This window comes from Pelecanus crispus, chromosome 8 (genome assembly GCF_030463565.1).
Source record: "Pelecanus crispus isolate bPelCri1 chromosome 8, bPelCri1.pri, whole genome shotgun sequence".
Taxonomy (NCBI): Eukaryota; Metazoa; Chordata; class Aves; order Pelecaniformes; family Pelecanidae; genus Pelecanus; species Pelecanus crispus.
The window spans coordinates 34,913,503-34,932,650 of NC_134650.1; the positions used below are offsets into that span (position 1 = coordinate 34,913,503).

The following is a 19,148-nucleotide window of genomic DNA, read 5'->3' on the forward strand; positions in this document are numbered from 1 at the left end:
TGCCCTCCAATTGAGTTGAAATGAAATGGCACCAAACCAGAGCATTTAAAAATGACCTGTATTTATAGTATCTCTTCTGCAATCCCTGTTAACTAGAGAAAAGTTTTGAAGAGGTTCTAAGCAGGCTGAAAGGGCGTTACTATGAGCGTTTAGAAGGATCACAAGATTTGTATAACCTGTTTAAACTTAAGATAGTCTTTTGCTGGTGAGCTGTTTTCTGATGACAACATATATATCTCTTGTCCATTCAGAGTATCCAGAATCCCTCAGTGACAAATAGGTGCCAGAGATTTCTGCTAACTTTCAATTATTCTTGAAGATTATGGATGTAGTTATTTCATAAACCGAACTACCCAGCTGCAGTTGCAAATTTTGATTTGCAATTTTGGAAGCTGTATTAAAGTCTGGCTAAAAGCTAACTTCCAGCTTGAGTAACCATGCTTTGAAAATTGTTTCTAAATTCCTCATCTGTAGAGCTTTAACAAGCTCTTTTAAGGGGGATGGGAACCTGGATTTAGAAAAGTGCGCAGCACATACTGTGTCACGCATATAACATAAACAGTTGTTTTGTGGTGTATACAGGGTTCGTTCTGCTCATGGAAAGGAAGCGCTGCTTTTGCAGGAGGAGGAAGCCCCTAATCTAAACGTAGGGAAGACGCACCTTTGTACTGCCATCTTATGACACGCCTGCCAGTGCCTGTGGGGAAGACAACGTAAGCCCCTTGACGCCTCTGGCAAATACGTACGCTGGGTGTCCGCAAACCCCTATTCACTCAAGGGAAAGGGGCAGCAGTAAACACAAGGTCTGCCTATAACTGAACCCCCCTATGTGGCGTTTAGCGTGTAGACGTTAAACCAGACCCGCTCGAGTTGCAGAAGCCGGTCAAGCACCACGTGAGGTTACTCAGGTCTTCAGCGGCGCTGCGATCCAGCGTGCTGAAGCGTGGCTCCGTTCCACTACCAACGTGTTACTTTGGACGTCGTCTTTAACGCCGTTCACAAAATCAGCTAATGAATTTACGGCACATAAATTACTCTCTGCTTCTCCCAAGAGTGGCTGGCTGCCATGCGCGTCCCATGCAGTAACTCTTCCATGCAGGCAAGCCCGAGTGCCGCTCTCAGTGGCTCTAAAAAATATTTTGCAATCCTTCAGGTCACAGCAACCTACTGTTTGTTCACTGTCAGACGTCCTGACAATGTAAACGCTACAGAGCAAGCATTCGAGAGCAGTTATTGTGACATCACCTCCCTGATATAAAAGCCATATAGTTCTGTGTCTGCGCGTATCTAGGGCTATTGCAGGCCGATCCGAACGCTTCGCGGATGCTGCTTGGGTGTGCCGAACGCAGGGGCCTACGCGCCCCGGGCCCGCGCTGCGAACAAGCGCAGGAGCCGGGGCACCCCTGCCCGCCGGAGCGCTGCCAGGCCCCAGCGGCGCCGCGCCCGGCTCCCCGCGGCGGCACAGCCCGTGCCCCGGGGCAGGCCCCCGGGGGCTGCCCGACCCCGCGGCGGGGGCAGCGGGGGCCGGCGGCGCCGGGCCGGGCAGGGGGTGGGGAGCGCCCGCCTCTCGCGGCTCGCAGCCGGGTGCCTCCCGCGGGCGCGGCGGGCCGCTGGCGGGCTGGCTGGCTACCCAGAGTGCAGCAGGCAGGCGGCGGCAGGCGGCGGCCGGCACCGAGCTGCCGGCGCTCTCCCGGCCCGCCGGCGCAGCGGGAGCCGGGCCCAGGCGGCGGCGCGGCCCAGAATGCGAGTGTGAGATGCTTCCCCCGGCAGCGGCGCCCCGGGCCCAGGCGGCGGCGGCCCCCGCGTGGATGCGGCTCTGGAGCCGGCGCTTCGCCCTCCACAAACATTTCTATAGGACTCATTCGCCCTGCTGAGGAGATCGGCCCGGCCCGGCCCGGCCCGGCCGCCGCCTCCCCTGGCCGCCCCCCCCGCGCCGCGCAGCGGCTCCCTCAGAGGCTGCCGGCCCGGCCCGGCGGGCATGGAGGCCCCCGGCGGCGCCTCGCCGCTCAGCCCCGCGCTGGTGGGCCGCCTCCGCCAGGAGCACGAAAAGGTAAAGGCCGCGGCCGCCGGGCCGGGCCGGGCCGCAGCGTGGGGAGGGGGGCGCGGGGCGGCCGGGCCGGGGCGGGGGGGGGGGGTGGCGGCTGCCCCCGGGGGGGGGGGGGGAGGGGCGGGGAGCCCCCCCCCGGGGTGGCGGCCCCGGGTGGCACGCGCCAGGGCCTGCGTGCGGCGGGCGGGCGGGCGGGCACGTGACGCCGCTGACGTCACGGGTGGCGGTTGAGGCGGGTTGAGGCGGGTCGCGGCGGGCGGGGGCCGCAGCACCCCCGGGGCCGGGCCGGACCCCCCCGGCAGCCCGCTACCGGCCCGCCACCGGCCCGCCTCCGCGGGGAGAAGGGCGCCGGGGGGCGGGCGGGGCGGGGCGCGCCGTTAGCCGGTTGGCCGCGGCGGTGCTGCCGAACGCCCTTTAAAACGGCGCAGGCCGGGCCCCTGAGCCGGAGCCGGCAGGGGTGAGAGCCCGGGTGAGCGGCGGGGAGGCGCCGGGCCTCCCCTCCCCTCCCCTCCCCTCCCCTCCCCTCCCCTCCCCTCCCCTCGCACACTCTGCGCTCTGCTGCGGGAATGCTTGCCCGGGCGCGCCTCGGAGACCGTTACGGCCATGTAGGCGTAAAGCGTGCGTACGCAGCTGTTTCTTAAACGCGTGGTTTTCATCCTCTTTCTGCTTCTCCGTGGTTTTTCCAGTCACAGGGCCAATCACACGCCTTTTTAAAACACGGCCCTGCAGGCAGGCCCCGCGCAAGGCCCAGCGGGTGTCTCTGGCCTCTGCCATCTCGTGGGCCAACTTGAAGAGCGGGTGTATCAAAAATTAATTGTTCGTGACTTGCCTTAAAAACATTGGTTAAGTTTGAAAACAGGTTTGAAAGAGCCAAACTCCTCTGCAAAATGGTTCCTGAGAATTCAGAGGCTGGTTCCGCATGTGGCCATAGTACAAAACTTGAGGTACCTTTTCCTGCAGGTGACACTCACGATCGAAGGCGAGTAGGCCCTGCTAATTTAACGAGTATGATTTTGGGCTCGTAAGTCCTTGCAGTGAGTTCTGTCTGGGTGCAGGAGCCACTGTGGAACCCGTGCTCATGTTCAGTGTATTATTGGCACGAGTACGTTTGCCTACAGTATGAACGCCTTTCAATTTTTCTGCTCATTTTTCTCATGTGATTGAAATTTTTTAAAGCTGCTTCTAAGATGCACATTGGAGCTCCTCAGTTATAACGGAGGACTGTGTCTTCAGTCCGTATTGCTTTGTCACACAGTGGTTTAGTTAAGAGTAAGAAAACTGAGTAACACGTACATGGTGTAAAAAGTGTGCCTTGTCTGGAATGATGTGCGCAAAAATGTGTCTACTTTTGAATAGCCCACTAGATGGTTACTAAAAGATCTACGTAACCGACTGACCATTAATGTGGATAAACAGTAAGAAGATCTGCTGGAATACTCTGCATCATCCATTTTGCACAGAGTGTAACCCATTATACTGATAATTGGTGATAGTAACCCGTCTGCTGTGTAAGCGGATGTCTGTGGTAACTACGTAGAATTATTCCCAGTTCATGGAAAGACCCCTCTGTAAGCAAGTTTAAGACTCTTCTTAACAGATCTGCTCCAGTGGAAAAGAGACCCGGGAGACCATTAATTAAGCCTCTGTTAGGCTGATGTACCAAAATTATATTTTATCATAGGGAAACTTTACATAATTTCTGCAAATTGGCTAAAAAAGCCCGAACACTTCAGCTTCAATATGAAATTATACTAAAGAACTACATATCTTGGTTACAATGGAGTGTCATGATGAAGATATAGTAGACTTTCCCTCTATGCAATGAATATATATAATTGGATTACAACAGTGTTTTCAGTTACGGAAATACTGTATTTTAAGATGAAGGAGTTCTTTTCAGCTGCCTCTTTTCAGAGATTCATATTTTTCTCACAAAATTACTGAAGTTGAAGGCTCATGTTTTGGTCAGCACAAAGATGAGGGAGAATTAGTTATCCAGTACTTTGTTAAACTAGTAATCATGGTATGAGCATCATAACAAATAGTAAAGTTATTTAGCCAGAACTATATATATATATATATATATGTATGTATGTATATATACTGGCATTTAGGCAGGCACATATATTTCTTTTAATTACTGTGAGGTTGTGTTGTCCCAGTGATGCTTGATTAAGTATAACGAAACCTATTTATTCCCATTAGTCTGAAGGCAACCTTTAGTGTAATAGTGAAACACAGCGTTAACCTGTCTGCAGAATTAAAGATAATGTTTGAATCACGGTTGATTATTTTAACATCCAGGCCATTGTACAACGCTGGTTCAGCTACGAGTTTGAGCTTTTAAGTGCTAAAGAGCTGCTCTGGAGAACACGTGAACTGAGGCTTCCTTCCTGTTTAAAAATATTAAAAGAGCAGGATGTTCATAACTTTCTATCTTTAATCTGATTGAGGCTGCAACTTCCAGGTTCAGGACCCCTGGTGAAAAGTAATTTTAATTCTTCTTTAGGACTGCTTGCCTGTTGGACAGATTTCATCTTGTTAATTTGTAGTGATAGTAAGACCAAACTGTTAAAAGCAATTTTCAGTGCTCCCACTAAAGGCACTTTGTATAAAAACATGACTTAGAATGTGTATCTTGGGGATAAATTATAGAAGAATATCTAGTAATTTTCATGATAAAGACCATCATTGGAATCACAGTGCCTGCGTAAAGTTTTGAATATTTCTGTAGGAAGAATATAACGTATGTATCATGGATTACTTGCAAAAGCAATATATGTTAGCTGAAAATACTGTGTTAAATCTATTGCAAGTTAGTACAGGAATTATAAAATGAATATTTAAATAGGTGGATTCTCGTGCTATAGAGCCTGCATTTAAACATAATATTTGATAGACATTTATTCCTACAATCAAATGGGTTGGGATTACTAACTGATAGGAAGTTGACAAGTCGGATCTGTATGATTTGGTAAGACTTGTGTAGACAGTGAATTTACAGTGGGCTGATACATTCTATAGTTTCTGAGCAATGCAATGAAGATACATGTAATGGGAGACATTACAGAACCAATTAGACCCAAGAGACATTTATAGAGTGCAAACACAGGCATGGAGAATCTAAAGGATTCCAGTGGTGTTAGCTGGCAATATGATTTTTTTGGTTTTGGTATTGCACTGACAAACACATTTTTTTATTTTCCTTTTAGGAAAATTGGGACAAGGAAGTGACTCTCCTGTCACTCATCATGCCAACCAGGCACAATTAGATTTAGTGCAGCTATTACCGTAACTCATTGGCCACTGTGTATTATGACATATTCTTCTTAATTTTTATGAATTTAAAAGGTGGAACTGTATGATCTGTAATTTCCAAATTGTTTTCAAGATCCTGGGTACTTGTGGTTTTTTTAACAGTTAAACAACTTGTAGGTGCGTTATGGGGAAACAAATCACAGAATCATAAACTTACACTCTTAAATTGTTTTCTTCCTATATGAATTACTTCTGGGGCTGTCTGCTTCTGTCTTAAGTCTTTTTCAAGTAATATCTGTGCTATGAAATCAGCAAGTTGGCAGTTTTAAAGGTGTTCCTGCAGCCTGAAAAAGAGCAGCGAGACCGAGTATGGTCTTGTACACTGCACACTGCTGCAGGAGCCACTGGAAATCTGGAACTGCTCACTTGCAGGCTCAGCAGATGAATCATCATAGAATCACAGAATGCTTTGGGTTGGAAGGGATCTTTAGAGGTCGTCTAGCCCAACCCCCCTGCAGTGAGCAGGGACATCTTTAGATCAGGTTGCTCAGAGCCCCATCCAGCCTGACCTTGAATGTTTCTAGGGATGGGGCCTCCACTACCTCTCTGGGCAACCTGTTCCAGTGCTTCACCACCCTCACTGTAAAAATTTCTTCCCTATGTGCTTTCCAGGGCAGTGTCTCCCAGGTTATTGCACTTTTTCAAGCCTGCATCCAAGTTAACAGAATCTAGAGAAAGCCTGTGTCTGATAATGTCTGATAATAACTTACTGTCTGAAACTTGGTTTGGCATGCTCCTTTTAAAAAGGACCTGTCTGAAGCTTCATTTGCCATATTCCTTTTTAAAAGATACCTGGACAATTACCTCTTCAGAAATCTGTGATGACATCCACTCCACCCTGTCCAGTGCTTTTTTGTAATAGTAAGTTCCAATAATGTTTTCTCATGTGCTGCTTTCAAGTAAAAGGGCTAATTCAGTCATTGTCTGGAAGCTTTCAATGTAATACTTATTGTTCCTCCAGTGTTAACTGATTATTACTTTTGCTTTTTGTAGTCAGTATTTGTCTGTGTTCTTACTAGTATGAATTAAATACTCAATAGTTTATGTAGTGTCAAGAATTGTGAAATAAACTACTGGTTTTTTGATGATAATTAAAGTCAAACTATTCGCAAAAGAGTTTACAGAGCATTGCCTTTATTCTGGAGTGGGCAAGTCTGTATATGTCCTGCCTCATTGGTAGCTAAAACGTGTAGATGAAATTATATCCACAAAATTTAAATGCTACTGAATTGTGCTGCTCCTATAGACATCTACAGATTCTGTCAGTAGATGCAGTGAGTAGAGCACTGTTTAGGAATCATCTTTAGTATCTCTAGCATCTTTGCAAGTCTCTGTTCCAGAAGTTATGCTCATAACCTGTCTTCTCAGATTGACTTGGGTACCCCTTGCCTCATGTATTTCTTTTCCTCCTCAGAGACCGTGAACTTGTGTTTTGTTTTAATTTGCAGTTCCAGTCTTGCTGATGCATATGCTAGCTCAGAGCTTGCCATCTTGAGGCCCTCAGAGCAGCAGCTGCACTGAGACTTCATTTTTTTGTAGTGGGGCATTAGGACACTGGGCTCCGCTGTGCGGTTACTGGTTTTGTGGTCCCTCTTGTCTGTTAGCATAGGCTGCAATTTCACTGTTAGTGCCAGCTGACTGATGAGTTCACTGCCACAAAAGGGGTGAATCTCTCCACCACTTCTGTACCAGCACTTGTGATCAGATTTGCTGTGGGGTAAGAGGAATCCAGTAATGCGTGCCAAAATGGTCGTGTCAAATGCCGGTACGAATGTGGCATGGGAAATGCAGAGCCAGCGATGGGTGAAACTGGACTGGCCCTTTGGGCCGTGGCCGTGCTCATACTGAGAGCAACGTGTGCAACGGTCTCAGTCGCTTGTTCAAAAATCTCATTAATGATCATGTGAGTTATCCAGGAAGGAGATTACTTTAATTTGGTAAACAACTTTTTAATCTTAGGTTTTGTTGTGACCTCTTGCTTCTGCTTTTGAGCAATTTTAGGGTGGCGCATTTGTGACACTGCTCAGTGACCTGGGTTGGGATCCAGCTTAAAAGCAAACTTTATTATCAACTTTTTGCTTCTTTTTTCTTCCTGGATTATTTTTCAGCCAGCGTGGTTCCCTAATCTGGTCGATTGTGCAGCATCACAAACATCTGCCAGCAGATTGTGTCAGGGTTGCAAGGGTAAGATGGTGGAACTGGAAGGGATTGATGGCTAGTTCACTCAGGACTGTGGCTGAATGTTGAACGACAGCCTGAAGGTTATGTCTGTGAGGCAGGTACCTCACAGGTGATCATGTCAATTTTAAGCTGGTTAACTCGGGTATTGCTAGCAGCATAGCTGTTGCACCATAGACAACATCCAAGCTTGCAAAACCTGCTTGAGATGTTTGGTAAGTTAGATCATGGGACTCCTATGCTTATGTTGCTTGCTGCTGTCTTGGTACGTGAGCTAACTTGGATATGGTATAGCCGCATGAATATGTTTACCTGAAGTAAGCTAAAATACTAAGTTACAAGTTCGTTAGCTCTGTCTCAAGGTGAAGTTACATGACATGGATACCGACTTGCTACCAGGGAAAGACAAGACCTTAGTCCAGTTTGTTCCTCGCTTGCACCAGTTCAGTTGGTGCAGAGCTAATTAAACTCACTCACTTAGCGGAAAACGTCCTGCTGCCGTTGGGATTTTTGCTGGGTTTGTGAGTTGAAATGACTCCCAAAGGGGACTGACAAACAGCAAAACAGCATGAAGGTGTTGGGAACTCATGGTTGGAAGCAAGGAAGAAAGATGGTGGCTCATGTGAGCTGATGCTGCCTGCCTGGCTGCCACGCTTATGTGTGCCTGTGTGTTTATGACAAGGTAACAGTACGTTATTTGCCTATGTGACCTATAACTACAGCAGTGGTCACAACATAAAAGAGTCTTGAGAGGGCAGAATTTCCCAGCTGGCAAAGAAGAGATGAGGCATTTTCTGTCTGCTTCATAATTCTTACATGTTTCAAGTAGAATTTTTAAGCTCCCAAAAATCATTTTGGTCAGAACTTAATTATTATTCGTTGATAAATAATAGTTTTGTACTACTTTTTCTGCAAAACTGAGAGACCCAGTTGTGTGTGCACAATTAATAAAAAAATAGTAAATCTTCACTTGTTTTCTTGTACAGAAAGGTAAAAATGGTGGTTATATTTTTAAATAAGATTTTTTTCCTTTAGGAGGAAATGTTTGTCATGATTAAAATTTCTTTCAGTCTCTCTTTTCCTTCAGTATTCTTCTCAAACACATTTCTTCAAAAGGCAAAAGTTTCCACCGAAAGGGGGATTTATGTTAATAATTTGTTGAAATGTAGTGTTTTTGAGTAATATGATTTAATAAATGAATATGAGAGCTCAGAAATGCTTTCTTCCTTTTCCATTAGATCATACAGTGTGCCAACAGACTGAAGAACTTTTAATAGTTTTATTTCATTTTTTGATTGAAAATGGGGCTTTAGGAAAAACAATTGTGCAAATGTTAATTCTGTCTTTCTCCATCAGTGATTGCTGCGTTTTAGGCAAGTACTGTGTAGTTTCCTAGAGCAAAAACTGAAAATTCATTTTGAATGTTTATTTTGTGTGTGGCTTGTTACATCCTTGTTACCAAGAGATGATTAAATATTTGACCACCCATTGGTGCTGTTCTGTAATGTAGAGTCATATTGTGAACTGGTTATTTCATCAGTAAACTTTTAGGGTTTGGGGGTGTGACAGAGAAATCTTATGCATGAGTTGCATGGCAGAGTGGGTCTTGATACTGCAAACATTTACAGATGGAGGCAGCTCGTGTGTATGTATCAACTGCAGTAAATCACTTGAATGTGCAGGGTTAAGCAGTTAAAACTGTGCAGAGTTGGAGTCATCTGAATTAGGTCAGTAGTAGAAATTATCTTGGATTTATCATGAGCCTTGCAAACATGGATCTGCATTTCAGAAAACTGGCATACACTTCCGCTGTAGTTCATGGAAGGTTCTGAACAACAGAACCAAGGTCGAGACTGAGATCTTTACACAGTCCCAAATGGCAGGGACAGTCTCCTGAAGGCAAATCATTGCTTTTAGACTTTATTAGACCCTTACTTTAATTACCACCTCATTACTTGCTCTGCTTCCACAAAAAGTATTCCATACTGTCATTTTCCCTAAGTAACTGGAAATGTGATTGAAAGGGATGTTTAAAGTGAGACTAATTCAAGATTAAATAGTCACAAATTATATTATTGCTACATGTAAACAAATTACTTGCATATCTGATTTTATTCAGATTACTTTTCAAGTGGTAAATAATGCTTTATCACTTATATAGTGCTCTTACATCTTTAGAGTGCTTTTCTCACATTAATTAATCATCATTAAACACTCTGAGGTGGGTAGGTTAATACTATTATCCCCATTTTGCAGATGAAGAAATGTAGACTGAGAGGTTGTGATTTGCTCAAGGCCATACAGAAGAAATAGAATCAGAGCTGGGATTAGATCTGTGTCCCTAGCTTCTAATTTCAGAAGACCAGCCAGATCGTGAGCCACAGTTTTGAAGCAAAATATGCAAGTATACATGTAGAAACAGCACACATTTGCTTGGCCTCCTAGATGTCTAACTTGCAGTTTGTTTGAACAGAAACTTCGCTTTTGTGCTGTGCTGCCTGTTTCCACGTTCATACCCCCAAGTGTGGAAACAGTGTCTCATTTAGGAATTTTTCTTTTCATCATTTTCATTGAAATTAACTTTCATCTTAAAAAGACTACTTTCTAGTTCTTCAGACTTGAACATAACTGTGTGACTCTAGTCTACCTTTAATTGGTTTAGTGTGGACTTGGTAATGTTAGGTTAATGGTTGGACTGGATGATCATCAAGGTCTTTTCCAACCTAAATGATTCTATGATTCTATGACTCGGATACAGCAAGTTTAGTGTTGGTACCTGAAACTGTCTACAGATGATACCAGTACCAGCTCTGTTGCTTATAATTTTTCACTAGCTGAGACAATAAATAGAATTTTGACTTGGCAGCTTGCCTTACTGCTGTTCAGAACAGATGAGAGAGAGAAGGATTACCCTCAGTGTGCTAAACCCATCACCTTTGTAGGCAGTGCGTAGCTGCTTAGCAGAGAGAGACATTTGCATGCATGCACTCCACCTTGGAATAACTACCTAAATAAAACAAAAGAGTCTTGGACTGGAGGGGAGAGCAGAACTGTTTGTGCACCACCTTGACAATCAGAAGCACCACAGAGAATTAGTTCCACTGTTAGTAATGGGAGTGCGTGCAGAAGCAACAGGTAAGGAAAAATGAGGTGGAAGAAAGAGGTGCTCTTGTACATGAGGGTGAGGACCTGCTGGGGAAAGGTGGGGTAATGGGCAGCAGGTTAGAGACCCGTGGGCACGTACAGCTTCCTGCTGCGGCATCCTTCTCACCCATCCTCATTCCCAGGGAAACGTTGCAAGTGATTGTAGTGCCTGGCTGCTGAGTTAGGAGATCTGGCTTCTGTTTCTAGCCCCGTTCCTGACCAGTGTTCGTGGTTGAGTTACTCAGCCTGTAAAATCAGTGCAGTACTTTTCCAAAGTGCTGTACGCTTTAATTCATGGGAAAGTTTTTGAGGTCTTCAGATGGAAGATCCTGGAGAAGGTGGAATATAAATAGATAGACCGGAAAGAGAGGAAATGTTGAAGATAAAAGGAATTTTCTGCCTTCAGACAGCTAACTGAAGTCTTTGGCTGTATGAATATGAGTTGTTTGGGGGTGATTGGGAGTCCCTAGCCTGCAAGCTGCCCTGTGCTCAGATTAGCACGATGGCACTGGGGGACACCTGGAAAGTGATTACAGGTCTAAAGCTGATCCTTCAGCTCTGCTGTGCTCTGCTCGTGCAGCCTAGAGACAAGACGTTCCCTAAAAGCAGCAACGGACTCTTCCTTTTAAATAGCTCAATCTAGTAGTAATGAGAGCAGAGCCAACATGTAATCTCCTGCTTTAATGGTTTGGTTTTTAATCCAGAAGGAATTACACTATGGGTTACAGGCGCACAGAGGTGTGCTCTCCAGGGGCTGTCCCGGCTGGCCTCTCCTGGAGCTCCCAGGTATGGCTCTAAATTTTAACAAGTTACTGTTGGAGGAAAGGAAGGAAACAAGATACTTGCCCATTTGTTTTCTTTTAAGACTATGGAATGTGTTTTCTGACAGTGGATCCTGTTTTAATAACCAGACCTATGATAAGGTAATGTTAAGTTTGCTGCAAGAGTAGTTTAATAAATACTTTAGTATGCAGATAAGCCATTGATAACCACATGCATTCACAAACTCATACATTTTTGTGCCTAAAAGGGGAGAATTCAGAGTTTATTGATACCACTTCCACTATGATACCTTAAAAGTAATGCATAGTTGGTGGCACGAGGTGTCCAGACAAATTGAACTCAAAGGAACAAACAAACAGGTCATTTATTTTATTTACCCTGAAAGGAATTTTCATTCTTTAATTGTAACTCTAGGTATAAATTATGTGTGGAGGATAGACTAATGATTTTCTGGTGTTTGATTAAAGGCAAAGAATCAAAGATTTGTTTATATATTTATCTATTTGTTTCTTTGCTGTGATAAAACCGGTTGTTATCCAAACAGTGTGACTGACCTAATAAAGGACATATGCATAATTGATCTCCATCTGTTTTTCAATATTTATTCTCTCTCTACTATTTTAATAGAGTTCAGTTCCAGAAGTGCAGCCTGAAACATTTTTAAGGTGGTATATTTTAGCACTTCTGTAAAAGGGCTCATTTTATGCTGGCCATTGAAACGAAAAGGTTTGTTGGTGGTTCCACCCTTTAGTATTCCTTCAAGAGAGATTATATCAAAGAAGAAGAATTAAATTAAAATTGATTGGTGTTATTGATTTTTCTTTTTTTTTTTTTTTAAAGGGGATAAAGGGCGATGGAAACAGCATATGCCCCTATGCTGTTTTACTGATGGGCTATTTTTTAAAAACGTAAAAAGCATATGTGCCCAATTTACATATTTACTAATTAAAAAAGCTTCCTGGAAACATTAAGTAGACTATCTTCTGTAACCTTTAACATTGTAGCTAATGGATATAGCCTGGAAATTTTCATAGAAGGTCCTCTAAATAATGTAAATGATTATGAATATGTAACTAGTTAATATGCAGCTAGGAAAGGATTATCATGTAGAGGTTAATGAACATGCTGCTCTTACGGTTTGCAGGGCTTTTCTTTTTGTGCTTTTAGCTCACTTCATGCATGGAAGGTCATGTATTGGGAATGGAAAGCTTCCTGCCTTTTCCATCTTCATCTGTAATGGGAATTAAACTGGAACTTTCTTAAAGGATTTCATAAACATTTTTGTATGCTTAATTATGTTGTGTGCTTCACAATCACTACCAAATCTGAAAGAATGAAGGTTGTTGATAGAATAGGCTCTGACTCTTCTACTTGGTAGTGGTGGTCTCCATTGTGTGTTAGCATTGTTACCAAACGCTGTCTGCGCTGTATGATTTATACCTTGTAGGGAAACTTTACTCTTAAATGGGCTTAATATTAATAGTATGAATTAGATTTCTGAGTTGATGTCCTACAAAAGTCTGTACATTTATTCGTAACCTTAAAAACAGTTAGCTTGCACATGAAAGAAAACATTTGCTAGGCATTTAATTTATAGGAGTTTAAAGCAAGTGATAAATTTAAACTTGGCTTACGTGGGACAAGTTACCTGGCTGAATTTCCTGATGGATTATGAAATAGCGCAACCACAAATGTAGAGCTGATCCTTTTCATTTAAGTACTTTACTCTGTTTAAAGAATTATTAGCTCACAAAGTAGTCACATTTTTTTTACTCCTATATGAGTAGAAAGTGTAGGGTCTGAGATCTGTTCTGCAATAGCTGCACATATGCTAACTAAGAAAAAATTGTCTTTCATTCTGTTATTTGGAAAAAAAAGAGTTATCTGCTCCAGTGATTTCAGTGGTACTTGAATATATGTTATTGTTTTCTCTGTAAATTTTCTCATTAATTGCTTTCAAATGTTAGCATTATTTTGGCTATAGGAAAAACGAAATTTGTAAAAAAAAAAAAATTCTAGAAAATGCTTATATTGAGAAGATGTCTAGACATATTTAATTGCTTCATGGCTTCATTGCATTTCATATAATTGAATGAAATTGTTTGTGTTATATTTTTGGTAACCATTATTCAGAGATCAGAATATGTTTTGAAAGACAAAATCTCTACGTAATTATGGCAGAGAAGGTCACAGGTTTCAGCATCTTGTCTGTTTGCTATATCTACATAGTCTAAAAAAATACAGTTAAAAAAGAAAAAAAGTATTTCCTTTTAACAATACACTTTATTTTGTAAAGTCTTTTGGATCTCTTGGGAAAGCCTGTGGCATAAAGAAATAAGTGAAATATTCAGATTAAAACTTCCTTTTTTTTTTGACACCCAGAAAAGAACAGAAGGGAAGCCAGCAGCCCATAATGGTGTCAAATATCCTTGTATTTAAACACCACAAAATTAATTTGTGCTTTTTCAGATTAAAACGGCCAGTGGAAACATTTGTTGATGCACTGATAAAGGAAAAAATGTTTTTGGTGCTGTGGGGTTCATTTGTTCTTGTTTTTTAATGAATGAGTATGGAAGTTACATTGATGTCTTGTTATAATTTATGTTGTTTTCTTATTCTGCAAACATGTAACACTGAAAATAGATCTCCAGATTGCACAAACTACTACTTATCTTATATCATGTGTCACCTAATAGTTATGGAGCAGGTATTGTATGAAAATATGAATTGAAAAGCTGTAATTTTTTCTGTGGTTATCAGTCTGCATTAGCGTGTGATAAAGTGTGCTGCTTAAGGACTACCATTCACATGCCTTTGCACTGACAAATAAAAATGTATATATAGATACCACCAAATCTGTAAAGCTACTGTTCTAGTTTCTGATGCATTGACATTGCAGCTGTGTGCTTAGCCTTGTTTTTTCATGAGTAGTTATCTGTTTTAATGACAGGTGGTCACTAGCTGCCAAGAAAAAATCCAGCACTGGTAAGTGAAAAATGTTTGATTACATGCCTACAATACTGATGAGTAACCTAGTTATATTTTAGTAAAGTACTGCTATTTATTCTAGTGATAGCCAAATCCTACTAGCATGTTTTGGGGATTATAGTTAGCAATCGCTCAGAATTATTACAGTGTACGCTCTTTAAAATGTATATATTTTCCACTGATACCATTACTTAAATCACAAATACACTGAACCTTGGTGTTCATACTTCTGTTTTAAATACCCAGCTCATTCGTCATTTTTCCCTGAGTAACCTTGTGGGATGAATGCTGAATTTGCCTGATTGGTGAAAAGGTACTCCCAGGGTAGAATTAATTATTCTTGTTGTTTTCTTTCTAACTATGGAGCAAGTAAGGAAATTCTGTTCCCTCCCACCCCAGATGTGCTAAAACAACGTGAAAGTAATGTTTTCCTGTTTTTTTCCCCCCAGTAAAGTATGTGATAAAGCTTAGTTTGTAATGCTTAGAAAGAAATGGTTTGTTATGTAAAAAAATTATCTCTGGGCACTTTTTTCTCTGTTGGCAATCTATGGTTAATAGAAAACATGCTTAGTAAATAATAGTTTTGAATGGCATCTGAGGAAAATGTACATTTAATGGTGAATAAAATCTTATATTATGAGTTACTGTGAGATATAACAGTTGATCTTACAGATATCAAATTACAATATATCCATGCTGTGTTTACCATGATTTTACTGAGAGAACAACAGGAGCTGTCTTGATTATTGTCTGCAGGGTTATTGCAGAATCACAGCAACTGCCCCTTTAGTGGTGAGATTAAACCTTTGGTTATACATCATCAAGCATATAATATTTTAAATTTATTTTAAGAGGCTTTTTCTTCATGCCTGAAAGATCTCCAAGCAAATAATTTATATTTAGTGTGTATCAAATGTTTTTAGTTTAAATGCACATAGGCTGCAAGCACTGGATAAGAGGAAAAAAATCAAGGCAATCTATACACATCATCATATTAAATTCTGACTATTGGCTCGCAAAAATAATCTAAAACTAATATGTTCCATTTATGTTTAAAATTCAGAGACTGCATTAATTTTCAATAAGGGAAATATTATTGAAGTGCCTGCTGGTGCTGCTGTGGTGAACTGAGGCAGAATATCCCTAGCACACCTACTTTCTCAGGAGCTTTGCAGTGTCCGTACCAGTTTGGTCCCGTGTGAAATTCTGCATGTACATTCTTTCACTAAGATACAGTATTTTTTAGAAATAAACTAATTGACAGAAAGCCTTAAAATTCACAGGTTTTTAAAAGTTTGGAAAGCTGTGACACTTATTTCCTCTTAGAAAAATGGCTCAAGTTTGTGGAGTGGGATGGGAGGGTTGGCTGTGGAAGGAGGAGTTGCTCGCGTGTTCACTTTTATGCCAACTCTGGCCGTGGCCCCATGAACTTGGGGGTTTTGGGCACAGAATGTCAAAAGGAAAACCTAACTTACTGGTATCTTCTATGTACAAAAGCAGTTTATACAGCATCCATACAATCTTTATAAAAAGTTATTTAAAATTTAGTACCCTTATTTAGATCTTGATTGTGCAAGAGCTGAGTGCTCTTGTTTCAGCTGAGTGATTTGTTCATATGAGACTTTTTAAGTAGTCAGTGACACAGAAGAATGTTAAATAGAGTTGGGTGAATAACAATAGGGTTTTTAAATGCTCAGCTTCAGTATATTTCCATTAAATTATTTTCTTTTTCATTTTTTAGTACACTTCTTGAGGTATATTTCTAAAGCTACAAATCCAATAATGGGTCTGGTATGGGATTAAACATCTAGACATGCGTTTCCCCTTCTAGGGACATGTGCATAGCTGGAGTCCCAGTACTCATCCTCCCTGTTCACTTTGGTTCTTCATTGCATATGGGGACTGAGCGTAGCGCTGTCACACCCCACAGCTCGGGTCACCATCAGCTGTAGGTGAAGAGGGAGGTCAGCTTCCTTCCTTAAGTAATGCTGTTTCAGGCCAATTAATTAAAAGGTTTGATTGATTGATCTTTATATCGATGGTCCAGTTCACAATGTGGCTGCACTTTCAGAGATTCCCGTGGTGGAGGTTTGATCAGCAAAGGGCAGTAGTCCCACTGAAAAAAAGAAACATACTTTGGTCTGTAAAGCAAAATAGCTTTTGCAGCAAGTGATTTCTGCTGTACCCTAATCAGATTATTCAGTAATGGGCAGCAGTCAGACCTTAAAGGCAGTGTCTGTTCAGATTAATGAAGAAATGTTGAGTGACTTTCAGCCATGAAACGATGTGAACGTTTAATCCTGCTGTAGGTGGGGGGATTTTCATACCATTCTCTTCCCATGGAGTCTTCTCTTTGCATTTGAGACATGGGCAAGGCCTTCGGCTTGGGGACTGTGTGTGTTTTTCAGCAAGTAGTTGGAGCGCATCAGTGTCTATTTCTCATATACAGATCTCTGTGGGGCAAAGGCTGGATTCTGTAAATATCATTAAGTAATTGTTATTGTTGACACCAGGTTATCATTATATTGCTTCCCCCCAAAAAACATCTCAGTGAATTTTGTTAAGATTCATGAGTTTATCCTTCCTCTTTGAAGGAAGTGAATTATATTTTCATTTTGATGTGGGCAGTGGGCAGAGAAACTTGCCTAAAATATCTGGGAGAAATCTGCTGTCAGACCAAAGCAGTAGCAAGCATCTTTTGTAAATCAGTTATATGGAAGATGGTTTTAATGTCCAGGTGGCGTAAAAACCTAAATTCCTTTTTTCAGGACCAGTTTAGCAACTTAAAATATTTTTAAGTGCTCCAGGTATAAAGTCGGGTGATTACAGCAAAGTTCAACTATGAAAGCAAATGAGTCAAAACATAGGAGTATCAGATAATTTTTCATAACGAATGCTGAAGAAGATTTCACTCTGCTTATGAATCTAAGAAAATCAATGGTAATATTTTGAGAGTTGTGTTATCAACTATGACATTCATTTTTCAGCACATTTATAGATTGCTTTCCTGAATCATCCTCAGAAAACCTGTAATTTGCATCTTGGGTCAGCGTTGTTAAGTGTGCTGCCCCGTGCTTTCAGTTGCCTTTTATTGCAGAATTTACTGCCATATGTATGTTTACTATTTTGAAGTACAAGTAAACAATGTCATCAAACCTGACATTTATATGCCAGCTACTTCACGCAGGAGCTGATTTCTGACCATCTTCAGAATGGCAGTGGTCCATTAAAAGACTTTTTCCAGCTGAATTTAAGTATTGAAGAAAAAAAAAAAAGCTTTTTTAGAGGGAGAGTAGTTGCTTGTTTTGCACAGAAAGGAAAATACCTGCAGCAATTGAAACGCTGTATCTTGCAAAGTCCTCTGAAGAGCCAGGTGCCTACCATGGGAATAATTTGTCTGAGCCATTTCTGCCTTGGGTAGCAACATGTAGCATGAGTCTTATTTACATTCGGGATAGAGAAGCAGCAGAAGGGATGTTCCTCACCTGTGTTGTCCCTTGTCAGGGATTGAAGATGTGACAGAATTCTGGTGGTCAAGCATCCTTCAGGAGTGTTGACTCTTGGTAGGAACACAAAGTTCATGTGAAAATCAGAATTAATTAAAATTCTGCTCATTTATGTCAGCTCAAACCAACGTCCTGAATCCTTTATTACAAGTGATGCTTTGAAGAATTTGCCTCTTATAACGTATAAACTGGATTTTCAGTTATTTTTCTAAATATTGATGGTGGTATAACTGTTGAACTTGAACATTGAGTGAGATATGACAAATCCTAGTGAAAGAACTGATTCTTTGCACCATAAAAAATTCAAATTCAGAAAGAAACATGCACGATCTAAAATAATCATGTCCCTATTTTAATGCACATTATTCTAAAATAATCTAACTATTGTGTTTGTCATCCCAGGTCTTTTATAAATAAGCTATTATATGTGTTTAATAGTAAAATAGTTTATTTTTCTGTATTTTTTCTATGTTGTTGACTTACTAGCAGAAAAACACTAACTCTTTAGTTATGAAATTGAATCAACTTGAATTTGTCAACAGGAAGAAGGTGGAGAGCGATTATGAGGCTCTTCAGGAACGACTCCGTACATTGCCCGATAAACTGTCCTATGATATCATGGTAAGTACGCTGTAGAGTTCACACAAGGAAATGGGCTAAAATTTTTAGTAACTGAGGTATCTGCACTGGCAGTGAGGTGTTATTCAGGTTGCCATGTAGTACTTAGTAATGTTACATTTATTATGATAATAGTTAAACCTTTGCTTTTGTTTCTTTTTATTTTCTTTGAAATCCATTATAAATTACAATGTTACTGACAACTGGGAACTGATGACATAAATGCTAACACAAAACCTGACATGTTTGATGTGTAAAGCTATTCTGTAGAAAACTATAATTATGACTGAATTACGGTACTTAGCCATTTCCTGAGAAGAAAGTGGCTGTAGTATTTCCCAATTCATGGAAATAAACCTTAGAACATTGATTTTTACATAAAAAGGTGCTGCTAATTTTTGTTTCACTGGTCTTCACATTGACATAGCGATCTTGTCTGGTGCTTTGAATCTTCTCTAACAACTGCACAGCTCCTTTGGTAAACTTTACCCTGTTGGCTTGCGCTCAGCAGAATTTTGACCAAATTGGCTTTTCTCTCTTTCTTTTTTCCTCCCCCCTTCTCAGGT

At 41.5% G+C, this 19,148-nt stretch overlaps 1 protein-coding gene across 1 annotated transcript in view; it reads left to right on the top strand.

Moving 5' to 3' along the window:
* Positions 1–1,978: 1,978 nt before the first annotated feature.
* URI1 (URI1 prefoldin like chaperone) overlaps positions 1,979–19,148 on the top strand; it is a 43,078-nt gene continuing 25,908 nt past the window's right edge. Inside the window, exons 1-3 of the mRNA XM_075715282.1 lie at positions 1,979–2,050; positions 14,421–14,455; positions 18,507–18,585. Of these exons, the coding sequence (XP_075571397.1) occupies positions 1,979–2,050; positions 14,421–14,455; positions 18,507–18,585 (186 nt within the window). The remainder of the gene's footprint in view (positions 2,051–14,420; positions 14,456–18,506; positions 18,586–19,148) is intronic.